Source organism: Hesperophylax consimilis, chromosome 1 (genome assembly GCF_061612785.1).
Source record: "Hesperophylax consimilis isolate HC1 chromosome 1, BYU_Hcon_1.0, whole genome shotgun sequence".
Classification (NCBI taxonomy): Eukaryota; Metazoa; Arthropoda; class Insecta; order Trichoptera; family Limnephilidae; genus Hesperophylax; species Hesperophylax consimilis.
Window position 1 is genome coordinate 9152498 of NC_142836.1, and position 14140 is coordinate 9166637.

The 14140-nt window shown below is 33.2% G+C and overlaps 1 protein-coding gene across 1 annotated transcript in view; it reads right to left on the bottom strand.

Moving 5' to 3' along the window:
* Window positions 1-14140, bottom strand: part of LOC149426231 (ras-like GTP-binding protein rhoA) — a 636906-nt gene that overhangs the window by 427771 nt on the left and 194995 nt on the right. Inside the window, exon 2 of the mRNA XM_089636151.1 lies at window positions 4697-5247. Within this exon, the coding sequence (XP_089492277.1) occupies window positions 4697-4834 (138 nt within the window). The 5' untranslated portion in view covers window positions 4835-5247. The remainder of the gene's footprint in view (window positions 1-4696; window positions 5248-14140) is intronic.

Genomic DNA, 14140 nt, shown 5'->3' on the forward strand with positions numbered 1-14140 from the left:
ACAATATTAAAATATTTTAATTATAATTTATAAGTTCTTTAAAAGGTGCCTTTTGTCCAAGATTACACTTTCAAATATTTTCCAATTTACATGATCGAATAAATTTCATGATTCTTGATATGGCATAGAACTCTGTTGAGGCTATTAAATTCTGAACTTCCGATGGGTCCGAGGTCATCAATATTGTCACTCTCTGTTGTTCATACTTAATGCACTTGTGAGTAAATTATATTTAGCTATTTGTTATGAATAAGTATTGGGCACAATGTTATGATACTTACTTAGCCCATAGTTGTGTTAATAGGCTGTTATTGTGTGTGGTTTTTCTAAGTACATTATTGACTGTTATTATGATTGAATAGTGGGTGGCCAAGTTTGACTTTGTTGGTCTTTGAAGGCCAACGCGCCAGAGTCCCTTCCAGTGGTTGAACTGGAAAAGAGCTCGCCAAACCGACCTACCGACGGTAGAGCATAATTCTCCATTCAGGGCGGGGAAAAATATATCCCATCTACATGATGTTTGAAAGGAAGTTGCAAGGTTGTAGAATGAAAGTAATCTGGATAAACTTTGGACTGGCCGTAACAAGTTATATTTGATAAATTTCACAGAGAAATACAAAAAGGTGAAAACTTACCCCCATCGACCAGAACGTAGAATCTATCTACCCTGTCTAAAATAATATGAACGTACGTAGTTATGAGGAACGAACACTGAGTGCCGCGAATGGCGGAGTAGATGAATCAGCCATGTAGCTAGAGGACGGCAGCATCGGGATGTGGCTGGCCGACGGCCCAGTGTGGTCCAGCCAAGAGGAGTAGACGGCATCAGAATGTGGCTGGCCAACGGCCCAGTGTGGTCCAGCCAAGAGGAGTAGACGGCATCAGAATGTGGCTGGCCAACGGCCCAGTGTGGTCCAGCCAAGAGGAGTAGACGGCATCAGAATGTGGCTGGCCAACGGCCCAGTGTGGTCCAGCCAAGAGGAGTAGACGGCATCAGAATGTGGCTGGCCAACGGCCCAGTGTGGTCCAGCCAAGAGGAGTAGACGGCATCAGAATGTGGCTGACCAACGGCCCAGTGTGGTCCAGCCAAGAGTAGACGGTTAATCCGTAAGTTGCCCTTCCACGAGGCAAGGTGGAACTTAATAATGCTCTGAATCAAAATGCACACGGCGAAAACAGTCTATCGGCAGAAATATTCACCGATCGCTTGGATAAACTCGGATTACCCCCATGGCCACACATGGTGAAAAACGTTTTCATTATTCACGCCACCCGGGGCGAATTCCACTCGCGGGAAATATTACTAGACTTCTAATCTTGAAGCACAAACTGAACATTTCGGTATTAATCACAAATCCATGAAATAACTTTCGATTAGATCCTCAGACCTACAGAAATAATAAATGACCCCCGACCGGACACCCTGTCTCTCTTCTGTCCCGCCGGGAAGTGCAGCCATCTTGAATTTTTTCTCACTTCCTGTTAAAGTTCCTTGTTGCCAGAGCATAAACAATAGACAAGATAAATCACAGATTTGACAGGTTCCTACTTAGAGTAATAATCGTATGTTATTTTCATAACATATTTTATCCATGTATTATGTTACACTTACATACATATACTGTCAATTTACTATGTAAAATGCTCGATAGGGCGTTAATAAAGTAAATAAATAAATATGAACTCGGGCCTTCCGTCATCCAGGCGCCTGCTTTATTTCTCGTCAACCTTTAGATCTGTCGTTTTTCTCAAAAAAAAACTGTAATTCATACAAACTATGTTTTTCAATCAATGAATCGGTGCTAGGTGGTACCGGAAAATTTCTTTTTACTTTAGCACTGAAATAGAAAAATTAAAAAAAAAAAGAAATAAATGGGATTACGCTCTTATGTGTTTTATTTGTTCATTAGGATTACTGGACTATGTTTCACGATGAAATTACACAGGCGTAAACACTAGACACTTTTTTTTTTACTTACTTGGGTACCCCTTTCTAAGGTCACATTGTACGTACGTATTTGTTTATATTGTAAATTTGGTCATGTTTTTTGTAAGTATGTTATTTTTTTTGTACGTCCAAAATATAACACGAAGAAAAATCTAAAGCAAAATAATAGAAAAAGAACATAAAGTTAAAAAAAAAAATATAGCAGAAAAACATACAGAAGAAAACATAACATGGCGTTAATCTTTCTTAGGTTGCAACCACAGAGAATTACACCTAGTTCATATACATTTACTCTTTAAATTTTCGGGTCTTTTAAGTGTGCTAAATAAATTTCACACTGAAAAAAAACGAAAGTTACGAGAGATTAGGTTTTTCTACGTAATTTTAGTAGATGTAATTTTCTCCACGTGTAATTTATTCCACGTGTAATTCCGCCCGTGTGTAACTCTGGCAGTATAATCTGGTCACGTAACAGGATTAAAAAAAATTCCATTTAAGTTTTTTTTTACATGATTATGACTGAAGTGAAAAGTACAGTAAGTTAAAAATATGTATCTATAAAGCATTTATCATCACACTTACACTGACTTTCAACAATATATATTAAAATTATTCTCACAACTGCAACCCATCAAAATCATACCAAATATTTAAGGGCTCAGCAGCATCAAAACACGTTAAACAACTGAAGGTAACTCAGAATTGGATCATAAAGACCAAAATAAAAGTTCCCATAAGGACGTCAACAACAGAAATTTTTAAACAATTTGACGTTCCAAATATACAGAAAATTTATGCCAAAAACATTCTAGTATCACCTCAAATGATTTACAGGCAAACACCTTACATACTCATAAAACCAGAGCCAAACAAACAGAGATACTAAATATACCAAAGTGTAACTCTACCTTTGGACAAAGAAGCTCTGAATTTTAGCAGTAAATGTATATAACAAACTCCCACTTAGTATCAAACAATTCAAAACAAAAAATAACTACATTAAGGATATTAAATCTTGGCTTAAGGAACTACTGGATAAAGAACGTACTAGCATACTTAAAACATCGTCGTAGAAGTTTATGGAAATCCTTACCCAAAACATGAAGTTGAATCATAGAAATCGCTGAAAAACTTCCAAAACCTAATAAATATACATATTCTTGTAAAAATGTAAAAAAATATAAAATATATAGCTATTAAAAAAATAATAATAATAGATCAACACGTTAAATGGACAAAATATATTTCACAAATTATTAAAAGACAAAATATTCTAGAAATTCGAGACAGAAAAGCTATTTAAATTTTATTACCCTAGAGCTCACCATTCGAAAGTTGTTTTGCTGTTTCGGCACTTAGATTTTGTAATTACAATCAATCAAACTATTAAATTAGTTAGTAAACTTTTTTACATTTTCTTGAAACGAAGAAATATTCTTCAAAAACCTTTGCTACAGAAGGTTTTCTCTGCATAAGCCCAATCAATATGGTATAGGCTGGGGAGGAGAATATAAATAGGCCCACTAGAAATAGTCCAAAGTGGGCTCATTAAAATAATTCAAATCAGATTATACAACTCGATAATCATTCAACGAATTGAAAGCTTTACAATTAAATAGAATCTATAAAAAATACATTATTTCAAATGCACAAAGATACGCTAATGATACAGTCACTGAGCAACAGACCGAGAACGATAGGACAAAAAATAATCCATAAACTCAATACAACAACCGTAGAACATCATTACACAAACTCAGCCATAAATTCAATACAACAACCGCAGAACACCATTATACAAACTCAGCCTTTACATTTTTTAACAAACCCCCAAAGAAAGAGAAGCTGATTTTTTTTTTCAGAAAGAACTTAAAATACACTTTATCTCAAATTAATTTGGTTGTGTGGTATGCAGAGATGTGTTTTATTTCAAATAAATCCATTTCAAATGGAAATTTAAAATGCAAAATGGGTATTTTCCATTTTGCATTTTAAATGCTTTTCTAAAAACTATTTTGCATTTTGCATTTTAAATGCTTTTCTCAATGCATTTTCCATTTTAAATGCTTTTTTGCAACATTCTTCCTACTATCTCCTCTCATCTTTTTTTCATAAGCCCCAAATATCAGTCGGTCCTCAACCTCGCTATGAGAGATAATTTACATTTGTCAAGTTGCTCCCTGGTAGGAGCCCTGGCAATTGAGTGATACCATTACAAAAAATACTGATTCAAATCAAATCACATGGGGCCATGACGCTGTAATATTAAATGTTAGATAGCAGTTTCTATGTTTTTACGTTGGCAACATTAGTCCCGCGCAAATGTTTTGTTGTTTCATAATCTGTAGTCGTGGTGTTTTTGGATTTACCATCATTTAATATTTTTGTTCTACATTGATGTCCATTATTAAATGACAAAATTGTTTAAAAATTCTATTTATTTTGATTGTTTGACCTGAGAAACCATTTTGCATTTTCAATACATTTTGAAAATGGGTATTTTGCATTTTGCATTTGAAATGCTTTTCTAAAAACCATTTTGCATTTTCAAGTTGAAAAGTTTTGACCCATTTCCATTTTGCATTTCAAATGGTTTTGGGTACCCATTTTTCACATCTCTGGTGGTATGAATTTGAAAAAAAAACAGTATTTAAAATATATACGTACGTACGTATAAATGAATTCCCAAGAGTTTCTTGTTCTGAGGCGGTCTATAGTTTTTTTAAATATGTAATTGTTGTTACTTACATCATTGAAGTTATCTGAGATGAATCTCTGCACCAGCGATGTCTTCCCACAATGAGAGTCTCCCACCAGCACCACCTTCACTTCCATCTCTTCATCTCTGCTAGCACTCTCCGCATTCTTATTCTTGTTCGACCACATCTTACTACTTTTTTATACTATTTATCACTGAGAACCGCCGTTGTCATATCATATGTCGTCTTCTTCTCCCTATAAGGGATGCCCAAAGAAATTTCAGTCGACAAATTGATACAAAATAGAAGAGTTTAACTGACTCACCGTTTGACAAGATAATTTAATTCGACACCGAACTTCGCTTAAAGATCAAGTTACTTTTGACACAATGAACAGGGCTTGAACTAATTAATGAAATTTTATCAAAATAACTTTTAATCGATCAATTGATTGATTACGTCACGAAGAAACTGATCACTTATTCAAAAAATAATTTTTAAACAATATTATGGTTTGACACTTTTCCACAATAATATAATTATTTACAATTTGAAGTAACTTTGACAGGCGGGTTGGAGTTATTGCGGCGCATATCAATTCTGAAACAAGGAAAAATATTATTATTATTATTAGAGAATATAAAATTTTTATAAAGTTGGCAAACTAACCGTAATTCTTGGATTTATAAAAGCATTATAAGTGTTTTTTTCTAACGAAACTGTATTAAAAAGTTTTGTTTGAAACTAATGATTAATCACCTTCATAAATTGCCTTCAAAGCATTGATATAAAACACTCAAGGCTCGAAAAAAATGCTTGTTCAATTTTTTGAGCTAGAGTGAAGTCGAAAAATGGTTTCAATGTTGAAATCAAATCAATGATAATCTTTTGGGTGGTGCATATGTTCGAGCAATTATTCTATAGCGTCAGCCAAGTTTTTCTATACATACATATTTGTCATTTTGTGATAATTAATTTTATTTACATCATATATTAATACCATCTTAGACCACTGTGTTTAAAAAGCAATGAAAATCATATATTTATAATTACAAAAATAGACAATAGTTATTTTGAAAATAATATAAATAAATAAATTAAATGTTTTTTAAATGATCTGACAGGAAGGAAATTCAAATTGCTGATAGTCCAACAACAACATATTTATAGACTCTAATTAATAATGGAACTTCGTTTAATATACTTCTACCTATATCTTATGTTATAAACTGACAAAGACGAAATCTGACATTACTTGTCAAGATTAAACTTTGAAAAATTAAACAAAAAAATATTTGCTCATTTCGAGAACAGAAATAAAATAATTTTCTGGTAAAAAATATTATGTTATAAATAAGTACTTTATCGCTTGTCTTAATTCTTGACACATCCTTTCCAATTTTGGAAATGTTATTTAAAAAAATCAGTTAGATATTATTTTATAAGTATAGGGTACTTTATCGCTTGTCTGAATTCTAGGCACAATTTTGAAAATGACACTTAAATTATAAACAAATTCGAGTTCATTGAACTAGAGTTACAATCACAGACAGACCCACAACTAATTTAGTAAGTTTGATAGTGAATATTATTGACTAAGCTTCGCGAAGTCGTGTTTCAACTTGACCGCTTTGCATTTCGTCTGATAGGTTATGATAGGTTAGTATTACCGGTCATTTTATTTTTCATCAATTTTAATATAATTTTGTAAAAGTGTGTAAAATTGCCACTGTCAAATTGTCCTTAGAATTGCACTGTCGAAGTGCCCCATGGAACCCATATTACATACATATATTATGTACATAACGGAATAAATCTTTTTAGTAGGCTCCATTCTTCCTTATATTTATCTAATAATGCATATTGCCAAGCGATCGCGCTCATCTTTTGCACAAGAGCGCTTTATGAAAAATTTAATACGAAAATGATAAAGTCGGGATGCAAAATGTCTTATTAAATAATGCTTTAAGCATGAATCTCTGAAGAGAGCAGAAGCATGATCTAAACTCAATATAGTTTTTTGATGATCTGTTTTTCTCATAGGGCATCCATAGTACAACTAATGTAAGCAAGACAAAAATTATAATAAACGTAGGGGTAAACAACATTCTTTCTGTGTCTACCCATTAAGCAAAATAAATCTACTAACACTGATGATTCTTCAAAAAATTAACAGGTGGAGAAACGTGCGTTCGTATTATTATAGTTTAAAATATATAATTTGAAATATTCAGTCATTGCATTTAACCCCTCCAGCGTTTTAGGGTCATTTATAACCGGGCACCATATTTTACTTAATTTTTTTTTTTTTTTTTTATTATTTTAACCTAAAGCTAGAGTTTAGACTAAAGGAATTCAATACTTCGTTTGTGTGAAAGCACTATGAAACAATACATGATTATATGAACGAGATAAAGGTGAAGTTGCAGTTTCCTTACGAATTCCCCAAACAAAACGAATGCGTTTTAGAAATATCGAGTTCTCTCAATTTTTCTATGATTGGAATAAAAAATATATTTAGCGTTTTTATCAACATTTTTCAAATTTGATACTAAAAGTTTATGATTTAAAAATGATATTGTTTATTTTAAATTCGTATCATGTTTTCGTGATAATTTTATCTAGTTTCTGAAATAGTATTTGTTTTTACGGAAAATTAAAAAAATAAGATGTAATCGTATATAGCGCATTTGAAACACATAGAAAACATTGCAAACCGAACAAAAGTAATGAAAGTACTAAAGGGTTAAATATAAAGTATCCACAGACATAGGAATTAATAGACGAGAAGATAATGGCGAGGGGTAAAATCAACTGTTGAAGAACGAAGGGAGTGAAGCTGACTGTGATTCGTCAATAAATCAATCTGACAGTAAATAGGCATCTCGCATTATAATATCACCATTTACTTCTTAAAAGTAAAATCTGCTTTTGAATGAATAGACATTTTTACATGGGAGCGCAAATTACTCGCCACGTTATGAACAAATTTGCGAAGTCCAAATTCGGCAAAAAAAATCCGTTCTATTTTCAGAGTCGAATATTTCGTTTAAGTATTTAGTTAAGACACTTTTATAAATGTCCATAATTTACTTCCCAGCAACCAACCAGCTTTGTGTTTCGCGTCCAGACGTTTTTCGATGTGATAGTAACAACTGATTCATATTATACGATGTGAATATGCTTAAAATAAAGTAAAATATTGCTTATATATGGAATGTAATACGACAATTGGGTTTATTCTCTTTTTCACATCTATTTTTACAAGTTTTCATAGTACAAGTCAACGTTTTGCCGTGTTATTTCGTAAAATGAACCGATGATGCCTCGACCATAGTTCGGATCGTTCCATCACAAGAATGATGACGTCACGTTTTCAAATTTCACTTGAGGCCATACGCGAGCACAGCCGGCTCCAATGGAACCGGTATGGGGAGTGGGGATAATACGCTTTTAATCACTTAGGGCAGGTCTACTAATATTCATATGTCTATGAAAGTATCAAAAATTGCCCAAAAGTACATGCAAACTTGTAAAAGTTATTTTTACATTTTTTATTTTTTTTTATTCTAGATAAAAGAAAATTACATTTTCACTTATTTAACTAGAAATCCACACAGGAGACCCTGAGGAAAATAATACCCCTAAGGGCCTAGGTCAGCTTTGGGGATTCTGTATGGAAAGAAAGGAGTGAAGCTGGGTCTTGAAGAGACCCATGTTGTAGGAGGGAGGATACACGTGACATGTTCACGGGTGGCAAGTGTACAAATGTTCTACTGGGAACCGGTGCCGAAGGGATCAATGACGCTACTTCCTCGGAGCATCTTCCATTGAAATACCGGTAGAACAAGGGCAGCAATCCCCCCAACGCGACGCCTGTGCTCTAAAAAATATGCAATGCGTTTGTTAATACAGAAAAATCCATCAAACGGAACGTCCATATCTGCACACAGTCACAAAGTCATGACCAGAGGTGGTTGCTTGGAAGTAAGATTTATGTTGATACCTATTTACCTACCTACTTTATAACGTTGAGAGCTGAAAATATTTGTGTTGTGATAGTATTCTAGAAATTCGAGACATAAAAGCTATTTAAATTTCACTACCCTAGAGCTCACCATTCGAACCCATTTTCGGCACTTAGATTTTATAGTTACAATCAATGAAATGTTTACACATTCATTATTCTGGTTCGTGGAAGTTTTAAACTAACTTAATTGGCTCGTGGATCAAAGGTGGGTCACGCCTGATATAGATAATGTCTCTCTCATATAGTGCTGATGCGGAGGATGAAGTAAATACTAATTGAATTGCACCGGGTGGGGCCGAGCTCTGTGGCGACAGACAGGGCGCCATCTTGCGGCCACGAGAACTCGTCGAATGCTTTAGACCGGGATGGAGAATTTTGTAAGTTGTGGGAAATTAAGGAGTTACCAACTACACTTGTGCTAACTTTAAAGCGATAGAGAAGTCGAGGCCAACCCAAGGACTGTTTTGCCGAAAAAAAACATTAAAAAATCAAGTGTGTCCAGGAGTAATGGACGTATAAATATATCCCTCTGCTGCGGCGCACGGGGATGGATCGAGAAACCATTTGGAGAGGTCAAAGGGTCGCTCCAAACTAGCCTATCCCGATCTGGCATCCTTAGCCACGTCACAAACCCGTATTAACCCTTCCCTTACGGTGTTTAAAAATTCCTCGTCCTCCGGTGCTAAACACTTGGTAAACATTTATATATTGTAATTACTTAAAACAATACTTAAATGTATTGCGGAGGAATACCAAAAAAAATGTAACCCTGTGTTAGTATATTTACAGAGATATTTTATTAATTAGTGACGAAGTTCACTCAGTTGACAGTACCGGCAAGGAAAGGTTAAACCACGAACTTAATGTTTTGTTGAGGCGATGCACTACGTAGTAATGCAAAATCATGTGTTTTTGGTTTGAAAATTTGGTCGCCTAGAAATGTTTCAGATGCTTTGAATAAATACTGCGAGTAGAATACATCTTGGCTTTTGAAATAATCGAGAATTTTTTAGATTAGTCTTTTTATAAGCCCAGAAAAAAATAATGTATAAGGCGTATGAAAACTGCTTTAAAGTTCAAAATCTCTTACTTACAACCCATTTTCGGTTATGATTTTATTGTAAAATGTGGCAAATTAACTTATTTTTAAAATGATCGGAAAAAATTAAATATTTATGCCTGAACATCCACAAAATAAAATAAAAGGCAGATGGTGTTAGGCGGGAATTTAAAACTAATCGCCATCTACGTAAGGGTGTTATTGATAGCGGATCGATTTAAAATATTACACGACATGATAGTGCATAGCCTTAACGCAAAAGATACAGAATTGGCCCCCAGATGGCCTCTCTTGACCCATCGTCTTGTACCGCAGCGGGGGGTGGATTTATAAGTCCTTCACTCCTGGACACAATGACCCATAGATTCTTACCTACTTCTCATAATTTTTTCTTTCCAGCAACTTTCTCTTCTTCGTTTCCTTAAAAAGACCCCTCACACAGCATCCCCAAAGATAACATAGGTCCTAAAGTAAATTATTTTCCTCAACTGTGTGGGGTTACGTAAAAAAAATAAAGGATGCGTCAAACACTAACTTAGTAACAATACTCTAGACACTTTCGCAAGATTGATAAGATGTTATTATCAGTGGCAGCGGCATATTCTCTTTCTTAACAAAGTTCAATAAGCTCGAAAAAATATTTTCAAATTGCAAGCCTATCTTTAATAGAACCTCCGTTTTCTCCCAGGGGGGAGCGCGACGGGACAACATTATGTAATTCTAATAACAAGAAGAGCCACTTCCCTCAGAATTGCATTGCGTGGCTGCAAAACAAATTTGCATTCTGGAGCGATACGCCACTTGAATTTAAATGGCCAAATAGACGGGGAAATAATTATTGGGGAGTGCTATTCCATGTTTTGTTTATTTCCTCATTGATTACATTTGCAAATAAAAGTTTTACATTTATATAAATAATGCGGACCGATAAGGAGTTGTTTTGAAAACAGACGAGCGAAATTTCTATACAGGACCAAGGAATGTGATGTGCATACCGTTTTGATTAATATTAAAGTAGAATACCATTTTAAAATGAATCATTTATCCGTCCAACCAACATTGTAATACTTACGTTACATTTTCCGGTAAATTAAGATTTTATGCCTAAATGCATGAATTGGGAAGAGATTTTCCCTAAACGTTGAAAGACAAATTTTTCATTATGTATTCGTTTGTTTTATAAAATGGTCGTTAAAAATTAGATACCTTAAATATGATATAAAGATGACCATTAAATTGTTAAAATTAATGTTGAAATAGTTTTATTTATAATTAGTTGAGAAATAGTCCTAACATATGTATTATAGTTTGTGAAATAGTTGTGTAATAGTTATGAACTTGTTATGTTATAGTTATAAAATGGTTGTGTAATAGTTGTGTAATAATTGCGTTATATTTGTTAAATATTTGTGAAATAGTTGTTTAATTATTGTTAAATAGTTCGTTATAGTAGTGATTTTTGTACATATCTTAATTGATAATTGTATAATTCAATTTTTGTGAAAGATTTTGTAAAGGGCGTTCAACTCTTAAAAGGGGTTTTAGTATTCCCCGGAGCATCGTACTTCATTTTAATACTAAGCTGTAAAATACAAAACGAACCGCTTATGAGAAAACAGAAAAGCTCTATTAATTGGAATCGTTAATTTTTTATGTCTTTTCTACTGTGATTCTAGGATTAGTTCAGAATAGTAACGCTTACATTGAAAATACCTACACAATCGAGAGTTTGACGATCTCGTCGCGGTTGTCGGTTCATAGATTAAAAACCTTATAGTATTATTTTATTGGGCGAATCGGACTATGTAATTTTATAGAGGAATAAAATAACGTCCTTGATACCAGCGGGAAATTCGGTATACCGTACAAGTATGAGAAAATAATATTGGAACATTCAGTTATCAGAAGAGGAGCTCTCGGATTTTCGTATTGAGGAAAGTATTGAAGTCTGAAGGAGTTTGTGTGAAGTGCTTAGAAACAATTTCCTTTTCACGCAAAGCAAAGGCTCAATCTCATAAGAAGATCAATATCCTGAGTGAAGTTCTGAGATATTCCGCTATCACGCTGGAAATGTATTGTATATACTTTGAGGAGATTGCAGAAATGCAATTATTCGTAGAAATATAACAAATTTACGTCATGTAGGTTATGCTGTCACCTCCAGTTCCTTTAAACCAAAAACATTGAAAACATTGAAGACTTTTCCGTCCTTAATGCTTGTTTTTAAAAAGCATCTCTGCTTACTTCAGTACTTTCGACAATTTTGTTCAGTTTGCTATGTTTTCTATTTATTTCAAATGCGCCATATATCTTATTTTTAAAATTTTCCAAAAAAAATACAATTTTAGAAACTAGATAAAATAATCTTTAAGGTGCATGCATTTAAAATAAACATTAATATATTTAAATAATAACATTTAAATGTCAAAAATGTTGTCATAAACGGCAACTACATTTGTACTTATTTTTTTACTGCAATCATGGAAAAATTGGGAGAACTCGATATTAACTCGATACAAAAAATTGTACCGTTAATTTTATCTCGTTCATATGATAAAAAAATAAGAAATTTATTTATTTATTTGAAGAACATAAACAGTCTTAGTAATACAATATACATAAGAGGATAACAAAAAAACAGACCAATTATTAATGTTCACAGATAGATATTCAGAAACATAAAACTAACCTGTACACTATAATATTTAATAAAAATAAAAATAAAAATCATTGTTAGATTATTAATTATTAGATCTATTAAAAAAAATTATACATAAATATGCAAAAGTCGGTCATTTTGAATACATGTAGGATAACGAAAGATTTTTAAATATATATGTTGAGGGATCAGTAGGATTTATAGGCCCTGTTAGAAGTTCTACCGAGCCGAACCCTCTGATATGAAAATATCTGGAGTCGGTGAATTTTTTTTCCCATTGGATCTCTGGTGATTTGACGTGTTGTTGTTTCTGTATTGTTTTGTATTTATTTTACTTATATAATGCACTTGCATAATGTTGATTGACTAGAAAATCATTTGTGGAAAAGTGTGTGGAAGGGTTTAGTTTTTCCTATGGGGAAGATTTAACCCGGACAACAAAATCGGAAGCATAAAAAAGTTAAACCGATTGTTACGACAGCGGCGCCAAATGTGAATTAATGATTTTTACTATTTTTAGAATTTTATTCACGGATTCAAGTATAAATATTTGAGGCAAATTGGAAATAATTATTGTTTGTCTTTTTAATGTAAAAAATATTACAAATTTCCGCATCATATAAAAAAAAATAAAACAAGCTTTTATAAAATAAGGACGTCCGGTCTTATATGACCCTAAAAGGCTGGGGGGGTTAATTGTTATATTCCATCCTTGCTGCATGCCCTACTCAGCATTGCACTGCATCACAGTTTCATAATGCATATTCAACTCGTAAATGAAGACTTAAAAAAAATTACATAAATCTTCTCATACAAACTGTACATTATACGTCTTCAAGAATTTAATTTACATAACTCCTCTTCCCTACTCGTCCTCATAAACTATGTACTACTATTTTTGGTTTATTGGTCATTCATTTCGTAATAGTGGTTAAATATTTATTCAATAGTTGTGATCAGTTTATAGCTATTTCCTAAAGGTGGTTTCTGAGGTAAACTCCTGAACCCGGTAGAGCAGCAATATGTCAAAATAAAGCGATCTTAATAAACTTATATAAATATGTATTTAACAACTAGCTGTAGGCCGCCACGCGTTTCTGTGGCTCAATCGATCTGTGCAGATAGAGAAACAATATTTTACGCCCAACAGATGGCTCTATTAAAAAAATGTTAGTCCAATAGACGGCACTGTTTTATTTTAATCATGTTTTTACCTGTCGCAGGTGACATCTAATAATAATTCAAACGTGGCATCATGTCAATAATATAAACTGTTCAAAGCGCATACATATTCACACAAACAAACACACATACACACACACACTCTCACACACACCCTCTCACACACACACACACACCTATATACTACACACGTCACCTGATAATTAAAGAATTACAAGGAAATGTATCACAGGTACCCAAAATGAAATATCTTATTCCTGTACATTGTTTCATCACTGTAAATCATGTACTGTTTGTTTATATAATATTAAAATAAAATAAAATAAAGATAATAGATATCTTAGTATATGCGATTACGAAATCTTTAATAAAAGATTCATTTACATTGCAAACTGCCAAGTAATTGCTGTATAAGTCAAAGGCAAAACAACCTCCTCGAGACTCGTCTCCTGACTCCTCGAGTCCCAGTCCTCAACACATTAGAAGGCTAATGGATATGAAGAGTTGAGGGGAAAAGAAGAAAAGATTACAAAATAATAGAAATATATTTTTAGAATCCTAT